The sequence below is a fragment of the Protopterus annectens genome, chromosome 3.part1, assembly GCF_019279795.1.
Source record: "Protopterus annectens isolate FY-2018-M chromosome 3.part1, PAN1.0, whole genome shotgun sequence".
Taxonomy (NCBI): Eukaryota; Metazoa; Chordata; order Ceratodontiformes; family Protopteridae; genus Protopterus; species Protopterus annectens.
The window spans coordinates 1,341,594,717-1,341,617,862 of record NC_056732.1 but is presented as its reverse complement, the minus strand read 5'-3'; the positions used below and the strand labels follow the sequence as shown (position 1 = coordinate 1,341,617,862).

The window sequence follows — 23,146 nt, the reverse complement described above, 5'->3', positions numbered from 1 at the left end:
AATAAATGATTGACTGACTGACTGACTGTAGAGACTGTGTGGTTTGTCTTCCATACTTCTCAAGTGGTTTGACTCCTTCCTGTCATATCATAGCCATTGAGTGATCCTGTGGATTTTTTTCTACTTATTCTGCTTATTTATTTGTATACTTGTGCATAGAGTGCTTGAATGTTCAATCTTGGTTCCTTTTTTCTGCAGTATATCTACTATTGAGTGATCTGATAGGTAGCAGAGACCAGGAGATTAATTATATTAATTGCTAGAGGGGCACCAGTAGTGATAGAAGAGGGGAAAAAAGAGACTAAAGGTAGATATGGGGTAGTAAGGGGATCTTGACAAGGGAGAAGGATTATGTTGGCATGTGCTTGTTTTGGACCTTAAGAAAATTTTGGGAGAAGTAATTAGCAGGGAAGATTATTTATAGGCAGGGACTGGAACTTGATTTGCAATAGTGAGGTTGTATCAGTGTGATCTATAAGGGAGAATATAACAATAGAAGTTAGATTTCTGAAGAATTTACAGAAATATTTGATATGGAAGATGTGAGTTCAGCAGTAGGGACTCCAACAGAATTTACTTATTATTCCCCAAGGTACAATAACTGGTCTAGACTAGATAGAAATGATATTTTAAAGGAATATTTGCATTTAATTGAAAGCTTTAATACACATCCAATAACTATTTCAAATCACGTATCAGTAAAAACTAAGAAAAATACAGGATAATGAAGTAAAAAATGAGACACTGGTGCTTTCCCACCTATGTATTAAAAAGAGAGGAATTTAGCGAATGGGTAGTGGAAATTATTCAAGAGTTATTAGGGAAGATAGATTTATCTTCAGAAGTTATAGCTAGTGTGTGGGATGAATTGAAAATGGAGTTTAAAAACAGGATAAAAACAAAACAGAAAGATATATTGTTAAAAAGTAATAGTAATTACTTAGAGGAGCTGACAAATGTTAAAGTATTGCAGAGTAAGGCGAATATCTCAGAAAAAGAGGAGGCGCAAATGCAGTGTGCTAAAGAAAATATAAGGATTATCTGGATAGCATGCAAGAGTTTAGATAGATTGCTGTTAAGCAATTATTTTTGATAATAACTCCAGAGTACAAAAACTTTTAGTACAACAACTTAGGCAGCAGAAAGTAGAAAAGGTTGTTGCCAGACTTAGAGAGAATATAACGAGAAAAATACCCAGATAGACTGTAGAGGTTTTAGAGATATTTTGGAAATTTAATAAAAATTTGTATAAATTGGAAAAATGTGAAATCAAAAAATATTACAAATTTAAATATTTATGGAAGACTTAATTATGCCAAGGTTTGAGGTAGATAAAGCTCAACAACTTACAGTTAAGATAGGAGGTGATGAAATAAAAATGGTGATTTTTATTCAGTCTTCAGGAAAGTCTCCAGGAACAGATGGTATTCCTTTTTAAGTCTGAAAGTTAGGAGGGAAGAAAGTGATAAAGATTACAAGATTTTGTTTAATAGTATTTTAAAAGGAGGAGAAACATCAACATCTTGGAAGAAAGAGAAAGCAGTGGTGGCTGTATTACTTAAGGAGTGTAAAGATCCATCAAATCCACCTTCCTACAAACCCATTTCAATTTTAAACCATGATTATAAAGTGTTATTGCGTATACTAGCTAAAAGAATTGTAAAGGTGTTGCCAAAATCGATAGGTATGGATCAGTGTGTGTTTTTTTTGTAGGGGAGGCAAACATTTGACAACATTAATAGAACAGTGATGATCTAGACGGGAGCAGAATATAAGAAAATATCGTTGCTGGTGGGTCTTGAGGCAGAGAAAGCATTCAACAGATTGAGCTGGGGTTTTATGGCTAGGGCAGTGTAAGCATTTGTATTCCCTGATACAGTAATAAGGTTAATTAGGAGGATATATGTGGGATCAGAGATAAGAAATAAAGTGGGAGAGTTCCTCTCTGAAAAGTTGTGACTGATAAGTTTCACCTTTATTTGCTTTATATTTAGAGCCATTGGCAAAGACAATAAGGGACTTGGAAATTCAAGGGTATAATTTATATGGTAATCAAGAAATGTTAGCTTTATTTGCAGACAGCATTATCTTGTACCTGATAAAACAAGAAAAGGACATCCCAGTTTCAAGTTTTTTTTTCTTGGTATATAAAATTAAAGAAGGTAAAACAAAGGCTGTAGCCCTAAATTATGTACCCACACCAAAATTGGTTCAGCAGTGCTAATATATATGGGAACATGATAAGGTGAAGTATTTAGGAGCATGGATTAAAAAGGCCTCTGTTATGGCAGCTAAGGATATGTGGGAAGAGACTAAACAAAAAATAATACAAAAACTTGGGCGGTGCAGTGCTGCAACGGTTAACGCTGTCGCCTCACAGCAAGAGGTTTTCTGGTTCGATTCTCAGCTGGGATGCCTTCTGTGTGGAGTCTGCATGTCCTCCCTGTGTTCACATGGGTTTCCTCCAGGTACTCCGGTTTCCTCCCACATTCTGAAGACGTGTCTGGAGCATTTCTCCCCGGGCAGCCACTGAAAATAGGATTTGTCCTAGTCAGGGTTTCCCCATCAACAAATGTTAAATTAATAAATAAAAACTGAGAAACTGGACGCTCTTGTTTATGGATATGGACAGCAAGATACAAGCAGTGAAAATGTTTTTAGTCCTTTTAATTTTATATATGGGTCAGGCATATATTTATAAACTAGAGGAGAAGTTGTGGGTGGTAATAAAGAGTTGAATTTATCTGGGAGGGGAAAAGGGCAAGATTTAAGTGGGATGTTGATCCTTTCAGTAGAACAAGGAGGTTTAAAATTTCCTAATCTGAAGGGATATTTTAGAGCTATACAGTTAAGGCACCCATACAAACCACAAAGCAGAAGGTTATAATTCAAAATGGAAAGGGATAATAATAAAGCAGGGTGGAAGTTCAAGAAAAAAAGAGAGAGGGTGGGATTTTGGCTGCAGATCCTTAAGGAGAATAATAACAGCCATATAGAATATTATATTCACAAATTAGCAGAAACTGTTGTAATAACTAAGCCAGCATGAGAATAGAGAAAGGAGATTTTGCCAATAGGGATGACTGCAAGTAGGGGTACAGAAAATAGGCAAGAGGGGACTACAATTTATAAGTTCATACCGTAAATACTAGGCTAGCTGCCCTTGCAAGCCATTTTAACCCAAGCCAGTTTCCCTTTTTGTGTTTGAAATAACCTATTCTATTTGGTTATAGATTGGCCTTACCCATCCCATGGTCGATAATTATATATTACTCCTAATGAGAACAACTGGGATTATGTCATAGATAATTTAAGGAGACCCATGCATAGGATAAAGTATTTAGGGGATACCTCTATCCATTAGGAGTACAGCAGACAGTCCTGGGATACATTTTCTGTTTCCCATCCATAGATATAAGTTAAACTTGAATATGGACAGGAATGAACTTTGCTTTATGTGAATAGGGAGTCTGTTTCAGAGCAGCATTATCCATTGCAAGATATACCTGTCCCACCTAACCATTCTGTTGATGTTGCAGAAGAGGTTTAGATCCCTAGGCCATGTAATCCTGACCTCGTATGACTTACTGATGTGCAGTAAATACGTCAGTAATCTGTTGGAGGATGCTTTGTATGCCAGATACAGGTTATCCCTTAACAGTGTGTAGGATACAGAGTATAGTGATAGAGCTTTGAGTCGGTCCAGTTAAGATATGTTTGCACCTTGTATCCTTTTAGTAAGCTATCTCTGTGTGTGTTCAGTTGTTGCTGGATGTTCAGTTGTTGCATGTGTCTGGAAAGATACATGCCAAAGGGAGAATTATATTCAGTGATTGACCTAATGAGGGTGAGTAATGGGGGCTAATGACATCCTAGACCTGGACACAATCCCTTTGTTTATAAGCTGTGTAGTGTAGAAGGACTTTCTTACAACAATGGACACAATGTTGGTCAAAAGTTAGGTTACTGTACACATAAGTTCCCAAATCCCGTAAAAATTGTGTCAACTCTTAGGGGCATATTTTTAGTGTGGTAGTTCCCTGGAGTAGATGACTTCCCAAAAGATATAGTAATATATTTTTTTGGCATTAGTTTCAGTCCGTGATTTTGGCACCATTTATTTATTTGGGACAAACCTTCCTACAGGATGGCTGTCATTTGGGGATTCAATGACTGCACCTAGCTTGCAGTCATCTGCAAACATAGTCAGTCAAAGCCCTTTAGTATTGGTTTTTAACAACTTCAGAAAAATAGATACTAAACATGAAACTTTTATGTGAAAACTGGCAAATGAGCAAAGGTATTGGGAGCAAATAACTGGAGAGGGAAAGGTAATAAAGCAGGATGTGGCCAGAAGATGTTTGGACTGCAGACAAGACACCATCTTCCTTCTGGGGATTGATATCAGAGTATAGGCAGAGAGAAAGGGATAGAGGAATCTTAAGTGAAAGACCTGATCTGTGTGTGTGTGTGTGGGGGGGGGGGGGGTAGTTGAATCTAGAACAGAAGCTGCTATTTAAAAAGAGATAATTAATAGGGCATATAAAATCTTGCATGATAATGAGAAGACAGATTGGAAAAGCAATTTATAACAGAACAATGGGGATATATATATATATATATATATATATATATATATATATATATATATATATATATATATTTCTTCCTCATTACACTAACAATATTTGCTATCTACCTATGGAAAAATTCTTTGAAGTCTGCTCAAGGTATAAAATATCTTTGCATGCACTTCCAAGCAAGGATCCTAAACCTTCTGGACTTTTTTTTACATACTTGGGAATTATTTATATATATATATATATATATATATATATATATATCTATGTATATATATATTTATATATATATATATATATATATAACTATATATATATATATATATATATATATAGTTCCCAAGTATGTAAAAAAAAGTCCAGAAGGTTTAGGATCCTTGCTTGGAAGTGCTTGCAAAGATATTTTATACTTCGAGCAGACTTCAAAGAATTTTTCCATAGGTAGATAGCAAATATTGTTAGTGTAATGAGGAGGAAAGAGATAACTGGGAACATGTGTTATGGGAGTATGAGTTGGCAGGAGTACTATGTCAGAAATATTGTGTGAGCAAATAACTGCAACTAAGCATATGATTTTTTTTTTTTTGAACTGGGACAGAGGATCCGAATTGCTAGACATAGTAAGGTCCTATTAAATTTAATTATGTTGGCTGCCAAAGTAAGCAATTTCTCGAAAATGGAAATAATAGTCTAAACCAACTGTCTTTGAAGTATCGGATATTGTAAAAGAGATAAAAGGACTGGAAGAAGGATCTTTAGAAAAAGGACAGAGCAAGTTGCAAAGAAATAATTGGAAATTGTGGGAAAACTACATACAAAACAATGTTCAGGAGGAGTGAGGTTTAAGAGAAGGCAGGAATTCAGCAATTTATGTAATGTTGGACTGTTGATAATTACAAAGACAAGATTTTGTGATGTATAATGTATGTAAATGGAAAAATGTTAATATGGTTTGTTTTCTTTTCTATTAATGTATATTTTCCTATGTCTTAAGTAATAATTCAATAAAGTTTTAAAACAAACAAAAAAGACTCGCTGTAGGGATAGGTTTCTAAACAACATATTCCCAGCCTATATAATAAATTGCCATTACATTTCACACAAAGTACTATGTTAACTGCCTTTAAGGTTAGTCTTGATGACTAGATGTGTAGACATAAATTTATACCAACGGTTATCATGTATGGCTCTGCTTATTTTGGTACATGGACACTACTGACTACTCATAAAAGGTGACAAAAACTTTTAAGTTTGCAATCTTAAAGGGGTATATGGTTAAGCCTCTTATCTTCCGTGTGATCGCTTACCTAGAATTGTTCCTATAAAGAGTTATAATTATTGATGATCAAATGAGAGAATGCATTCAGGTTAAATATAGACTTTCAGTGTAGCAAAATATCAGGAGCAAGATTTGTGTAGGGGTACCAAATTAATCCACTTTGCATGTAATACTCCCAAGATAAAGTTCTTCTAAAAACACCTCTGTCTGACAATTATAATTGCCACTGTTGTCTACCACATCACTAGTCAAACTTTACATTTTAATTTTCACCTTCATATATTTTCATATTATCTACTCTGCCACTGACGTGAATATTTATATCTGATGTTCATCGTGCCATACTGCTGCAGTCATTATACTTGGGTTATCCTGCCATCAGGCGGGTCCTCGGTCGGCCGAATTCCAAAGGCTTGGTCCGGCGTCGGTTGTCGTCGCTTCTTCCCTGACGTCAGAGTGGCAGGGGTATAAAAGAGGCAGCTGACGCCATTTTCTTCAGTCTTTCTTGCCGCGCGGTGCCCGAAGCAGAAGCAGTTCGCAAGTGCCGGTCGGCCAGCTCCTGAGATTTCCGAAAAGGATTTCAGCCGAAGTCTTCTCTAAAGCTAAGTACCCCGTTGGGGAAACTTTTCTTGCCTCAGACTGATGTCAGACAAAGTTAATAATTGCATTTCTTGTGGGAAGCAAATACCGCATAAGGATTTTCACTCTTACTGTATACCTTGCCTAGGCCCAGACCACGACGTCTCGGGCTGCCGCTTTTGTGCTAGGTTCAATAAACGCACTATAAAACGTCGGGCGGAGTTCGCCCTTCATTACTTTGGCAAATAATTTGACTACAGCATGTCGTCGGATTTTCCGACACCAGGCTTAATGAAAAAACGCGAAGATAAAGATAGGCATCCGAGGCCCAAAACGGATACCGAGACCACGCTTAGTCCTGCCGCTGGATCTCCGGTTCTCAGTGAGGCGCCTTCACAGCCCCTGACTACCGCTGAATCTATTTTACCGCCGACCTCTCAATCTGAAGTTGCAGGCCCTCCGGAGCCGATTACCTCTCTAGACACCGACGCCACTCTTGGCGGGGAACCAGAAAATTTAGCTAGGCCTTCAGTTTCTGAAGGCGTTTTCAAGCCTACTTCTATTACCATTAAATCTTACTCTAAATCTAAAGCCCCTTTGAAAATTAGGAAACAGGGTCCTCAGACCCCCTCTCAGCAACCCATGCCTAAAAAGCAGATGCTCAAGATGGCTGAGGATTTAATTACTCTTATCAGGGGTTCTCAGCCCCCCTTAGAAAAAAGACCCAGGTTGGAGGAAGACTACCCTTCCTCAGATCAAGCTTCCATTACCTCAGGTTGTTTTGAGGACCAGGATTACTCCTATTCTTCCTATGAAGACTCTGATGCAGAGGAATCAATTCCCTCGGTTTCCCCCCCAGAGGACTATTCTTTCGGGGAAATCTTGCATACCTTGTGGGAACACTTCCACTGGGAAGGACAGGATTACTCAGATTGTAAGAAAAGGCTCCGGGAGTTTCTCCTTCTTCCTCAGCATAGGCCCCTTGCTATTCCTCCGGTTTTAGATATTTTGGATGATGTTTTTGCAGAAGCCAGTCTGAATCCAGACTCCTTGCCTCCTGCCCCAGTTAAACCAGACAGATACTACCGGGTCCCTGATTCCCACCAGTTTTTGTATAAAAGCCCTGCTGCTGACCCAGAAACCATTTCACAGGGTCATAAGGGGATTAAGGCCTCTACTGCAAAAAATCCTTTACCTTCTGAAAGAGATTCTAGAGCATTAGAAAGATGGGGGAAGAAGGTGTATACTTCTGCCACATTAACCATGAGGGCATTAAACTGCCAATTTCACATGCTAAAATACCAGCAGTTTTTGATCTCCCAATTGAAACTTAAGATGACACAAACAGATCAACCAAATTTAAAAGAGATGCAGGATTTATTGCATGGAGCAGAACAAGTGGGAAAACATAATTTACAGTGTGGTTTTGATTCATTGGAGGCCTCATGTAGAGCAGCTGTCACCGGCTCTGTGATACGTAGACATGCTTGGCTGAAAGAGCAAACCTTACCAGACCATGTAAAAGCAAAGTTATTGGATGCACCATTGCAAAAGGATGTATTATTTGGTGTCAAAGCAGAGGAGGTTTTAAAGAAAATGGAATAAAAGGCAAAATCTATGCAAACAGTTAAAGATTTCTTGCAGGTACAACCTCCTCGCTTCAGCAGAAACTGGCCATCAAAAAACTGGTCCTTTCCAACCACTGACAGACCCCAAAGGGTAGGTACAGATGCCCAGGGGCAGAGGACAACCACAAGGTTCTTACAGACCTAGACAATGGCAAACAACAACTCCAAGAGGTGGAGAAGAAAGGCCTCAACCATTCCGGAAGCAAGCTCAATGACTTCCCCCACGCCTGCCAAACAAACATTCAATGGCAGCACCTTTGGGTGGAAAACTGGCCTTATTTTCAGACAATTGGCACATTATTACACAGGACAAATGGATTCTGGACATCATAAACAGAGGCTACAGATTCCACTTTCATCCTTCCAAAAAATGAAAGGCATGCCAAACTTGCCACAAAATCAATGGGCAGAGGCACAAAAACAAATTTCCACTCTCATGGATATGAAAGCAATTCAAAAGGTACCTACAAAAGAACAAGGTCAAGGTTTTTATTCAAGACTATTTCTGGTACCAAGGAAGGACAAAGACTGGAGACCCATCTTAGACCTATCTATCCTGAACACGCACTTAGAGGTACCAAAATTCAAGATGCTCACATTACAGCAGCTTCTTCCCATGTTGGGCAAGGAGTCTTGGCAGGTAACGTTGGACCTCAAGGAGGCATACCTGCATGTCCCTATCAGACAAGATTGCAGAAGATACCTCAGATTTCTTGCAGGTACAACGCATTATCAATTCTCTGCATTGCCCTTTGGCTTATCTACTGCGCCCAGAGTATTTACGAAATGCCTGGCATCAGTAATTGCATTTTGCAGACAACGAGGAATACAAATCTACCCATATCTGGACGACTGCCTGATCCAAGCGGACAGCAAGGACATTCTCCTACAGCATTTGGCGTTTGTAATAAAAATGTTAAATTGCCTAGGGTACACAGTAAACAAAAAGAAATCAAAACTGATACCCTCACAACAGATAATATTCCTGGGTGCCAGCTTAAATACAACGGCCCAGATGGTTTACCTCACGCCAGACAAGCAAAGGCAACTGTCTCGATACTTTAGGAAAAATGACAACTTTAACCCAGCTTACTGCAAGGAAAATCCTGAAGGCTTTGGGGTTCATGGCATCCTGCATTCTACTAATACCATTTGCAAAGCTGCATATGAGGAAACTACAATGGTACCTGAAAAACTTATAGTCTCAACACAAACACAGCCTGGAAACAATTATACCACTCATTCCATGCCTTCAAAAGGAATTTTTATGGTGGGCTCAAGCATGCCAAAGAAACACAGGTCTCCCTTTCTGCATACCTCAAGCAAATCAAACCATCACAACAGATGCTTCGGACTATGCCTGGGGAGCACACATGGCAGGTCAGTGCATTCAAGGAAGATGGTCTCAAAAATACATGCACCTTCACATCAACCAAAAGGAGATACTAGCAGTACAAAATGCTCTTACAGCCTTCAAGGACCTATTGCATCCAGGTCAACTATTAATAAGAACAGACAACACCACAGTTATGTGGTACATAAACAAACAGGGAGGCACACATTCCTACCCCCTGTGCAGACAGGCAATGACCCTGTGGAACACAGCATTGGCCTTACAAGTACAACTACAAGCACAATTCCTGCCAGGAAAGGAAAACATTCTGGCAGACAAATTAAGCAGAAATATGACAGATCCTCACGAGTGGGAGTTACACCCTCAAGTATTCTCAATGATAGCACGGAAATGGGGACAGCCAGACATAGATCTATTTGCCTCCTACAGCAATTACCAGCTGAAAAAATTCTGCACGAGGACTTATCATCCACAGGCCTGGAAAGTGGACGCTCTATCTTTCAGTTGGACAACATTGACAATTTATGCCTTCCCACCTCTACCTCTACTGACAAAAGTTTTACTAAACGTCAGAGCAGAGAGGCCACAAATGATTCTCATTGCTCCGGACTGGCCTCGTCAGCACTGGTACCCGCTCCTAAAGAGCCTATCTCATTCACCACCTTGAATCCTACCTCAATTCCCACTTCTGTTGTCTCAGCAAAATTACAAGATCCTCTACAGTCAGTTCAGGACACTAAATCTAGCTGCATGGAAAATACCTTAACTTATCAATCTACACTCCTCTCAAAGGAGGTCCAGAATGTCATCTTGGAGGCTAGGAAACCCAGTACCAGAAAAGCTTACTCAGGCAAATGGAAGCGATTTTGTGCATGGAACCAAGCAAAAGGCCTAAATCCTTGGATATTAAATATACCTCAGATTCTACAGTACCTAGCTGACATGTTAAACACTGGCCTTTCCTTCTCATCCATCAAAATCCATGCCTCAGCTATTTCAGCACAATACAATACGGATCCTCCCTTATTCTCACATTCTTTACTAAGACAGTTCCTCAGAGGGGCAAAAAATATAAGACCCCCACGACATCCACCAGCTCCAGCTTGGGACCTTAACTTCGTACTGGAAAAATTGACATTACCTCCTTTCGAACCCACCTCCTCAGCAGAACTGCAATACTTGTCATGGAAAACAGCTCTGCTTTTGGCTATTACTTCAGCACGCAGGGTTTCGGAGCTACAGGCCCTTATGGCAGTGCAACCTTTCCTCATTTTCCATCAGGACAGAGTCTCTTTACATACCAACCCTACCTTCATGCCAAAGGTAGTATCCAGTGTGGCTTTGAATCAGGCTATCCATTTACCTACCTTTTATCTAAACCCCCAGAATAAAGGGGAGAGACTACTTCACTCTTTGGACATTCACAGACAACTTCGATACTATTTGGACAGAACAAAGTCATTCAGAAAATCTGAACAACTTTTTGTGTCTTATGCTGCTGGTGTTCAAGGAAAGGCTATTTCCAAACAGACTATTTCAAAATGGATAGCCCACTGCATCTGCTTTTGCTATTCATTCCATGGGAAAACAGTGCCAGGATACATCAGATCACACTCCACCAGGGCAACAGCTACCTCAGCAGCATATCTCAGGGGGGTCCCAACCAAGGACATTTTGGAAGCAGCTACTTGGAGTTCAGTGCACACTTTTACCAAGCACTACCACCTGCCACTATACTCTAAATCTAGAGCGGGCTTTGCCACCGCAGTCCTGCAGGGCATTCTAGCCCCTTCTCATTCAGCCTAATACCAGCCACCCTTCCATAGCTTTGGGATTCACCCAAGTGTAATGACTGCAGCAGTATGGCACGATGAACATAGTACAGTTTTGTACCTACCATAAATGTAGATGTTCGAGTGCACATACTGCTGCAGTCCAGGTTTCCTTCCCTCCATCCCCTCTCAGGACAGGGCTTATGACAAACACCTCTAGCATACATCCAACTTGGGGTACTCCTATATGGTGTATTTGCTTACAACTACTGATTGGGTTTATCTACTTATGTAAGCTTGCATAACATCATGTATTGCCTGCCTATTTGGGGGCACCTGACATCTGGGGCAAGAAAAACTGAAGAAAATGGCATCGGCTGCCTCTTTTATACCCCTGCCGCTCTGACATCAGGGAAGAAGCGATGACAACTGACGCCAGACCAAGACTTTGGAATTCGGCTGACCGAGGACCCGCCTGACGGCAGGATAACCCAAGTGTAATGACTGCAGCAGTATGTGCACTCGAACATCTACATTTATGGTAGGTACAAAACTGTACTTTTTAACTTTTAATTTCACATCCCCAGCTTAGCAGCTGTCTGTACATCTCACCTTCTGATTATGTCTTCCTTCTCCACACTAAACCTAAGTGTCTTTTTTCTGCTACTCACTGCATGCTCGACTCTAACTATATCCTGTCTTTTATATAGTCTTAATAATCTTTGTGCCCTTCATGTTATACTCTTGGTTCTATTTTTCATTAATGTTTGTAATGCTGCCGTATTTCTCCCATTACTTGATTTATTGACTGTTCTTCCCTGCATTAATACTCCACTGCTTCTGCTCCAGTGTATATATCTTATAATTTCATAAACTGTCCATATTATTGAACATCTTAATATTTAACACTTTTGATGCAACAACATCATAATCTTAAAGGTTCATACATTAGCAGTAGGCTATCTACCCTTGTGGGCCATTTTAAGCCTAGCCAAACTTCTCAACCCAAAGGTAAGAATTAAACTCTGTACAAGGTAAACACATTAACCATTATGCCATCCCCCAATTCCCCACAATAGTCCATGAGAACATAATCCACAGTCTTCTGCACTAAAGGCAAATGTAGAACCTGGTGAGCTACTGAGACTGTGTTTTTACTTTATCTTACTATGTTACTACTAGATAAAGTCTCTCTCTCTTACTACCTAACAGTACTTGTTACACTGATGCATTTTGTGCATAATTTAAATATTGTGTAGCTTCTATTAGTAGCTCTGTAACACTCACTTGAGACTTGTTATGCAGTGTTATCTATTTGTGCTGCTTTCCTATGCCATTTTATTACATTTTGTGGAGCTTTTTGTGCATATCTATTACATAAACTAATTTGTATTGCACTGTAATTGATCTTTTCTCCATGGGCCTCCTCTGATAAAAAGCTTTCTTTACCCATTCAGACTTTCCCAGTAAACAAATGCAAATAAATGCATTTTTATCCAAAAGGAGGAGAATCTCAATCCATCAGATACTCAGATTATTAGTTAGTCTCTTTGCTTATTTGGTAAAGTTAAACAGTTTAGTTCAGTTAACATAGTTGAAGGATTGTTGAAGTCATAGCACTTACTGCATATTATAGTGTGTGTGTGTTTGGCTTGGGGCACTTTCAGTACTACTGCCTGCATACACAAAATGTGAATTCATATGTGCACTGTAATTTCTTAAAACACTATGTGATCTGTGAGTACCAGGCATGCAAATGATTTAAGTTGTCTATGTTGTTTAGAAAGTCCGAACTGCAGCCATGTCTTTTGCTCTCTTTGCAAGTCAGCTGCCATTGTGATTCATGCTTTCTTTTTGTACTTTAGCCATGCATTAGAATCGTACACTGCTATCCCTTTCAACAAGAGAAGTCCATGTCCCACCAACCCTATCAACCGTCCAGCCTATCAGGGAAGCAACCCAATTAGTGATATTTGGGCCAAGTACGCTTTGCAGATAGCAGCCAAGTATCTAAGTAGGTATGCTGTGAATTTCTTTCTGCTTTACTAAGTTTCCTTTCTTTTAAAACATATACATGGTTTCACAAGAAAACTGTGTTAAAAAGTTTGATTTGTATTGTAACTGCATTAACAGGTCAAGTAATAATTTCACAAGTCATATCTGTGGGGTTCAGCCATACCAGGCTCATAACCCCAAATCTCAGTATTTCAGCTTTATTTTCTTTGAATCATTCTGTGTTATCTTTTGGACTATTTTTACTTGTGATGTACAGAGGATGTCTTTTTTTTTTTTTTGCATATCCTGAGGTGCTGATTGCCAAGTAAATACAGAGGTAAAACTTCATGCTGAAGAGTATATATGCAGTTCCCTTAAGTAATTCCTTTCTATCTTGTTTATTATTTCTATACATGATTGTGATCAGTCCCTTTTTTACCTCCTCAATTATATATATGGCAAAAACTCATTGATGGGTTTCTCCCCATTAATTACAGGCTCTGAAACGTGGGCAGAATTTTTGTTGCTTCTTTTCTATTTTCTTTTTTTGGTTAAAAGTTTGCTTGAATAAAATAGGTTAGTACTCATCTTATGATTTTCCCTGTAGTACATGATGAAACTGAAAAAAATGAAGTGGGCAAGAAAGTAATGCTGGTGCATGTGTGGTGAATGGTAGATCAGGTTTATGTCTACAGCTATGAACAAAACCAGACTCTCCCATGTAAGAAAATGCTCCCCAAATGTCTGATGGGGTAATATGCATAATGAAAATGTATTATTCACCCAGACTTTTATTTTCTTTATGAATCCCAAGAATAAAGCCAAATGTTTCAAGGCATTCTGCAGTCAAAGGTACACTCAGTTATGTTGCATACGACTTCACTAGCATTACTCATGTATGAATTCCAAGGTCAGTTTTTAGGTGTCTTCAGTTAATCATTATACTGCAAGGCCTCTACACCTTCCTCATGCTTGGTTCTGAATTTTATGTTTAGAGTGTTTTTTTTTATTTAAATTGTTTACCTCAGTGCAGTCTTGATCTCAGTGGACCAATTTCTGTCTCAGACTGGAAGTACAGAGTAGCAAAGCAAAAGTATGGAAAATAATGCAGTGAAGACAACATAGCTGAAGTGGAATATATTCAAACAGCACTACTACATTTTGTACTGTGTGTGCACATGCATGCGTATGTATTTGTGTATACACACACATTCATTGTGTACAGGATTATGTGAAAAAGCATGCTGAAAAAACAGGTGATGAAAGGGGAGGACATGAGGTGGATGGGTGGTATGTGTGAGCTAGAGGATGAGGGCAAAGTAGCTGGAAAAGATTTATAGTAAAAGTCTACTTCAGATCGACATTGTGTGGGTAAACGATATATACAGAGGCAAATAATGGCATTATGTTGTGTGTCCTGTAAGATGCTTTTGATTTTAGTTTTGTTTAGAAGGTATGATTTTAACTCTGTCCAGAATGAAACCTTAAGAAGTCATTTCTTTGAAATGAGAGGAAAGGGACATTTGATTTTAGCACAAGGACTTTTAAGGTAGAGGCTCATTGTGGTCTTGCCTTCTAAGGTTATAGGAGGGTATCTTTGCAGAGAGTTTAGCAGCTAAAAGATAAAAGTAATCAAGGAGTGCAGGAATGTGAATAAATAAGAGACTAGTAATAGAGCTGTCTTATGTTGGACTAGAAGCCATTTGTCTTTTGCTATTGTTAATTGAAATGGTTTGGATAGTATCTTCATTTTTTGAGTTGGCAACAATAAATGGTAGGTCATATTTCAAATGTGAAAGAAGGAACTTTTACAACATGGTTTCTAAACCGGTCATAGCACACTCACAGTCCTATGAACACTGACTGATGAAATGCTACTAACTATGGACAGAGGCTAACAAACTGGCACCATCTTTATTGAATTTACAAAAGCCTTCCACATCATTGACCATAATAACCTCTTCAATTACCTATTGCAAATAGGCATAAGTCCCAAATGTCTACTTTGGTTTCAAAACTACCTCACCAATCACCACTTCTCTAAAAATCGTACCTCAATTTCCTAATCAATAAGCCTTCAAAAAGGAGTACCACATTGTTCCATACTTGCTTCACTGCTATTTCCCATCTTTATAAACAAACTTCTCCATGACCTAATCCATCTCCTCCTCCTTATCTACACAGATAACATAATATTATTTCTCACAAACAACTCAGTATCCAGCCCAAAAGCAGATTTTCTAGATATGATCCACTGGATCCTGAACAAAGGGAGCCTCCTTAGTTCCAAGAAAACCAAAACTATGATTTATGGGATCAAACAGAAAAAAAAAACACTTAGCATATATATATATGACCACAACAAAACCCCCATAGAAAACACTACCTCTTTTGAGTACCTTGACCCCTCTCTTAACCTCTCCCTGTACCCTGACAACACAGGGAGAAAGTTTAATTTTCTTTTATTTTGGGTCAATAAAATATCCCCCTTTCTAACTAAAACCTCCTGAGCATCCCTCAGCAAATACATTCTAGTCACCCAACTTGAGTATGGCCTCCCTCTCATAGCCTAAGCTTCAAAAACAAACTCCACACACATTTAAGCAGTATCAGTAAAATTTGTATATTTATTACCAAGTCTCCTAAAATCAACCCCACTGTAAAAATTTAAAAATGCAAAATGGCCGCCTTATCAACAAAGGGTTGACCTTATCCCAGGATCCCGACTATTCAAACTCATAGTCAACCAGGCCTTCTTTCCCCTATCAGCTAAACTAATATAGCCTTCCTCCTGATAGGCTAAAAACCACAACAACTCTGTCCACACTGCAGTCCCTTCAAAAACTAAATTCCATTGTGTACAGATCACTGCTTCTGTGTAGTAGTTTCACATTTCTGGGAATGTAATCCCCCACAAATGTCTTTTATTATCTTATCCAAAATCTAGGACGCAACTAAAGGCCCACCTCCTTTCAGTATTAGCAATCTCATTGCCTCTGATCCAGCTACATCACACACTCTCTCTTTATCTTACTTAATAATATTCTTACTGTCCCTCATAAAGCAGGTTCTGTTGCACCAATTTACACTTTTCACTGGTGTAATCTTTTGCTTAACATAATTTCTCCTTCCAACTCAAAAACTCTGTAAAACTGTTTACTCCGATATGCTATTCTTTCATTCCCACTTAGATGACACAATGTTGTAATTATCAGATAGGTAACTCACTTTCTACATTAGATTTGTTTGATTTTTTGTAAATAATGTATATTACAATTGTATTTATTCTTTGCATTTTATTGGCAGATGTGCATTTTCATTATACTCTTGCAGTCTTTTGCTAACTGTAATTCTGGCTTTCTTTGTATTCCCATGCTGAGACTGAAATGAGTCACCTGCTCAATCCTGGTAAACAAATTCTGAATAAATAAAATAAAAATGGCAGCTCTAGCTGAGTGAGGTATAAAGCATGATTGATCCAGAAAAGTAGATAATTTATTTTCATTTTAGTTTTGACAAGGTGTATGTTAAATGTAAGGGAAGTGTCCGGACACAGTCCTAGATATCTAAAGGAAGTGGCATTCTCGATGTAAGCATTGTCCATAGTTTGGATATGTAGGGAGTATCTGAGTTTGGGTTTTGTGCCAAAGATCATTCTTTTGATCTTGGATGAGTTCGGGAGTAGGTTTTTGTTAGTAATGTACTTTTGCTTTATTGTTGTTAGGTGTTTTCTCCTGTCTACCTGATGAATCTGGGCATCTTGGGGCAATGCAGCAATTGCCTCATGTACACAGACAACCCGCTCCTCCTACTACCCCACATTACAGCCTGTGAGAGATGCACTTATATAGCCAAACTGGAAGCAAAGCTCTCTTCACCCAAGACTGGACTAGACAGTCAAGAGGAGAAGGTAAACACTTGCACCACACCACACTCATCACATAGTCCCTCAAAACCTACACCACCAAACACTCACACAGAAACACAAAACACACACCTACATTCGCGGAGTCTCTCAATAAAAATCTGCCCAAGCAACAGGGACCTGCAAAGCAGAAAAGCTAGCAATCTCCACCCCCCCAGCACAATCCAAATGATACATAGCCCACAAACTCAGTGTGCCACTCAACCACAGCCCATAAGGCATAACAACGTACCCAACACTCTAGTCATAGGTGACTCTGTAGTCAGGCACACTGATGTTCCACTCACCAGGCTAAATAAGGAGAAAGCTACTGTCAGGTGCCAGAATCCGCCACATAATGCATGCGCTCAGGTCACTCCACAACAAGTACAAGTATGACTCTGTCATTGTTCATGTTGGTGTAAATGACTTGAGACGTACTTCCCTGGACTACATGAAAAGAGACATGGAGGAGCTGTCCGATCTTGTAGCCCAGGCAGATATGACCCTAGCCCTGAGTAGCATCCTGCCATCACCCGGAATGATACCACAGTACAAGGACAAAATGATTGACTTCAACAATTGGCTAAGCTTCTGGTGTAATTCTAACGGGATCCAGTATCTGTCTGCCTGGGATGACATGATCGACACACCATGATGCTTTGCCAGAGATGGCCTGCACATGTCAGCCTTGGGATTCAGGATACTGGCTAAGGCTCTTGCCACCCCTGTAGTGCCCATTTTAGGCAAGGTTCAAATGACAAATTCACCACCATAACAGGTATAAGCAAGCAAAATCTGTGAGTAATGCTACTCCGTGCTAGAAGTCTAAACCTCAAAATGCACTCACTCTAGGCACTCCTTAAAATGGAGAACATAGACATCTGTGCAGTGACAGAGACCTGGTTCAAGGCTCCAGAGAGCACCCCTGCATTACCAGGCTATAATTCATACCACACCTTTCAGCCACCTAACCTGGACTGAAGCACTAAAGGAGGAGGCGTGTCCTTATTCATTAAGGATATCCACACCTCCAGGCTAGTTGCTCAGCATAATGCATCCAAGATTATCCAAGTGCAGCTAACTCTGGGCAAGACCGCAATCCAAATTGTAGCTTGCTACAGATCCCCCACCATGCCCCAGGATTCCCACTCCTCATTTCTTGATACACTGGAAAATATTAGGGTACAACCTAACACCCTAATAATGGGCGATTTCAACTACCCCACCATTAACTGGGAAAACTACTCATGTACCAACTCTTTTGCTCAACGTTTTCTGGAATTCATAAATTCCAACACCTTGGATCAGCTTATCCACACCCCCACCAGGGGCAGCAATATCCTAGACCTGGTCATTACCAACATGGGCAAATGGTGTTCCACACCAAAGGTCAATTCCTCATTGGTCAGATCCAACTACAAGCTAATCACCCTAGACATTCACATCCCGCCCCCACCCCCCTTTAGGGAAACCACCGTAAAAAATTTCTCCAAAGCCAACTTCACGCTTCTTAAGACAGAAGTGGCAAACTTCACGACACCCATGCAGACGGACAATAGAGGTACGACTGCTGAATCCTACACAAATGCACTTTATAAGCACTTACATGAGTGCATGGATCGTGCAATCCCTAACAGAACCAAGATGATAAAAAGGAAGCCAATCTGGTGGTCCCCTGCCATAAACAAACACTACAACAAAAGAAAGTGTTGCAAAAAAGAGTAAAATCCCATGACTGGAGGAATTCCCTGGTCAGCCTCAGTAAGAAGCTGAGATCCCTCATAAAATCCTCCAAAGCTAGTTATGAAAACAAAATCACCACTGATTCTAAAGACAACCACAAAGCATTCAATAACTATGTCAAGAATCTCAATGGCAACACTCAGATCTGCTCTGAGTTACAGCACAATGGCACTAAATATACAGAACCAACTGATATTGCCAACATCCTGGCAGATAGGTTCATTGCTACCTTTACCCCCCTCTCACCCCCTAAAGGGCCTATCTCTATACCGGAAGAATGCAAAGTTCCTGTAATTATGGCTGCACAGGTAAAAACCACACTCTCCAAAGCCAAGAACACAGCATCCATGGGACCTGACAACATCCCAGGCTGCGTTCTACATGAACTACAGAACGCACTGGCACCCCACCTAAGTACCATGTTCAATCATAGCCTTCCCTCAGGCTTTGTGCCCAATGAATGCTGCACAGTGATGGTTATCCCACTCCACATAGGGGGAGCCAGCATGGACTCCTGGAACTACCACCCCATTAGCCTGACAAGGCTGGTCTGCAAGGCTATGGAACATATCATCATGGAACTTATAAACAATGACATTGGTAATCTCCAAACTCTGGACCCCACCCAGTGCGGGTTTGTAAAAGGTAGATCATGTCTCCTAAACCTGATAGACCTCTTTGAAGCAGTCACCAAAGCTGTAGATTAGGGTAAGGAGGTTCACACAGCCTATCTAGATCTAGCCAAGGCTTTCAACACCATCCCCCACTCTGGAATTATAGATAAACTCACTAAACTAGGTATAAATCCCTATTGTCACAAGATGGGTTGCCAACTGGCTCACTGACAGAATGCACATTGTGGAAGTAGCAGACTCCAAATCCGACTTCAGACCAGTGACAAGTGGAGTACCACAGGGTTCAGTCCTGGGTCCTCTCCTGTTTGGTATCTACTTCTGTGAAGTACAGGCTAACACAGAAGGTTGTTTGCTAATGAAGTTCACAGATGACTGCAAACTAGGAACCATAATCGAAACTCTTAACGATGTGGACATCCTACAAAAGGGCCTCACTGAGACAGATGCCTGGTGTCAAAGCCATGGCCTCAAGCTCAATGCCAAAAAGTGCATTGTCATCCCTTTTGGTAAAAACTCTGTACCCATGAACTACCACATAGGCGGTAGTCTACTTAACACTGAAAGTGTGATGAGACCTTGGGACACAGGTGGACAGTAGTCCCTCCTTTGATAATCACATCGCCACAGGAAATCCTTCTACGTGGCATACCTCATCACAAAAGGTTTCTTATCCAGGAAAAAAGAGGTCATTGTTCCCCTCTACTCGTCACTCATTAGACCCATTATAGAATATAGCTCCCCTTTTGGTATGTACCTCACAGGATATCTACAACAACTGGAAAGGCCGCAGATATACCTCACAAAGAGGATTACTGGCCTCAAACAGATGCCCTACACAGACCATCTAAAAAAACTCTAGCTTTACACTGTTGCATATCGCCTACTCTGAGGCAATCTCTGCCTCACATACAAAGCTATGTCAAACCCAGAGCATGGACATGCTCCACTTAAAGTAATACCAATCCTTGCGAGCTACACGCTCTAGGGACCTAAACCTTGTCACCACAATAAACAGAACATGCTGGAGGGATAGATTCCTGTCCCGGAGACTTCCCATACTCTGGAACAAACTACCTATCTATATCAAACAAAGCTTCTCATTAGAACTCTTCAAGAAAAATCTTGATAATTGGATGGGCGATAGGAAATTCACCCCGGTGATCACTTCGGTGGCTGTGCTCAACAGAGGCACAGGAAAATAATTTTTCTTGGGTGACTAACACCAGGGTACCTTTTTGGCTAGGCTCATATAGGCCCTAGGGCCAATAGCTTAGTACCTACCTGTGAACCTATGTTAGCATACTGAAATAACACATTCCAAAGCTGGACTCTCAAGATAAATGCATAGTAAGAGAAGCAATTATTGAATGAGTGTTGACTGGGAGATCCCAGTGAGTTTAGACCTCTTTACTGGGGAAACATGATGAACTCACAATGAGCAGATAGTATACAGCTGAAGACGTAATCTAACATACAACAGTATAATTTAAGCACTGCTGTTAGCTAAGGCATAGTTCGGTGATGCTCAATAACAATTGAAATAATTTACCTCACTATATACTTAGTAGGGAGTATGTTTCAATGAAGTCTGGCTTAGTTAACTTATAATCAGTTGTAGAATGTATCAGTAAAGCATGTCAACAGAAAGACTAGTAATGCATGCATATGATAAGTAGTATAATAGTTATATCTACAGTAGTTACAGGTAATCTGGTGTATTAAGATACATAGTACTTTTTAAAAAAGTCCACATCACACATTATTGACTATAAAAATAAAAAAAATCTTGATGTACCCCCACATCTGTAAATGTTCTAACTGTAATATTTTTCAAGTTTGCTTGCTACATACTTAAATTACAGCTGTCTAATTGTTGGTGACTTTTAAGTTTAGCTTTGAAGTTGTACAATGTAACATGTCTTGATCCTCTATTTATCTGGGCTACTTTGTGCTACATTTCCTTGCTACACACACTGCTACTGGAGTGACGAGCTGCAACTGGATTTGACTTTGTTTCCAGTTGTAAAAACATCAGGGAAGTGTTTATTAAATCAAAATCTATCCATGTGCTTCTAAAGTGCATTTAATGCTAAGCTGTTGACACTATTTATTGTGTCAAGAGTTTTCTTCATTTGGGACACTTTTTGGCTTTTTTGTTTAGCAGTAGTAGGAAATGTGCTAATGTTATCTGCTTACGGCAGCCATTTGCTGTGTATTGTGCCTTAGTTTCATATTTTGAGACACATTTTATTTTTTTTCCGGTCAGAGCAGTAAATTGCTGGTGTTATGGGCATTCTGTTTGTTTCAAGCTTAATTACCAGCTGGTTTCTGATTGGCTTTGACTTTTAATTGTGCTACATAGGAGAACTTGCTACTCTATTTGGGTGTGCAACTCTGTCCTGTATTTCCTTACTACAAACTTCTACTAAATTAACCATTTCTAACTTTATTTCACCTTACTGCACTATATGCAGCAGGAGGGCACATTGCACTATGAAGACATGACTGGTTTGTTTTAAAGTATGTCTGACATGCAGTGCCTTCATTGCAGACCTCCTTTTACTTCACATAGTTGACAAGGGTTGCTACTGGCTGCACAGCTTGGCTATAAACTACCCTGAGGTGTGCTGCTGATGTTTGTTTATTGAAATTCCTTGTTGCTCCCAGTTCAGCTACACTGCCTTGCATGCTACCGATATTGTGTTTTTATACACACTTTGTTGCCCGCAGGTTAATTGTTCAAATCTTTGTTGTTATACTGGCCTCTTGCTCTTCCCTGATAAGTTCATAGCCATCATCACACACACATCCCTGATACCCCCTGTAACTTAAACATTCTAACTCTGAGATTGCACAACAGTGGGTAAAGGGAAAAACTTCCTTTCCCCATTATTTCACGGTCTCGAACTAAAACACAGTAATAGTAGTAACATAATATTCAATCAAAATTAATTCATGTGAAAAGACAAACTGCTTTTCAATCAAGTAAACCAACAGTAAAAGCTGCTGAACCATATTGTACACACACACACACACACACACACACATATATATATATATATATATATATATATATATATATATATATATATATATAGTTACACTTCAGAATCTCGAATTACTGAAATCTCGAATTTCAGTAATTCGAGACCATGAAGCCTAAAACCAGAATGCTGAAAGTGCATAAGAGCGAATTTGAATATCTCGAATCCGCGCTTATAAATTTCTGGTGCGTCGCTTGTAGTGTTATGGTGTCTGAAGTTGCAGGTGAGTGAGTGTTTGTGTGTGTTTTTGTACATTGTATGTGTGGGTAAGGGTAGGGAGGTGTAAGTGTGAGTGTTGGATTTGTTGGTGGTTGTTTGTGTATGTGTGATGTGTATTTGTGTGCGAGCGAGTGGAGGATGGTGTGATGTGATTATATGTTATGTGTGACCTCAGAGTTGGTATGTATAAGTAGGGGGGTGGGGGCGCAGGAGGGCTTCCCCCCTGCTTATCTGTAGTGTAGGGCTATGCAGTTTGTGTACTGTGGGTGGAATGGTGTGTGTGTGTGTTAATGTGGTGTATGGTATATGTATGTTCGTGATTGTGTGATTCGGGATTGCGGGTTTCGGTTTTGTGAATGGTTCGTCTTTATAGTCTCGTGTTACTGAAATTCCGGATTTCAGTAATTCAAG

The 23,146-nt window shown here is 39.8% G+C and overlaps 1 protein-coding gene across 1 annotated transcript in view; it reads left to right on the top strand.

Moving 5' to 3' along the window:
• The window catches only part of ADHFE1 (alcohol dehydrogenase iron containing 1), a 1,104,832-nt gene that overhangs the window by 564,479 nt on the left and 517,207 nt on the right, over positions 1–23,146 (top strand). The window contains exon 9 of the mRNA XM_044067374.1: positions 13,058–13,210. Within this exon, the coding sequence (XP_043923309.1) occupies positions 13,058–13,210 (153 nt within the window). The remainder of the gene's footprint in view (positions 1–13,057; positions 13,211–23,146) is intronic.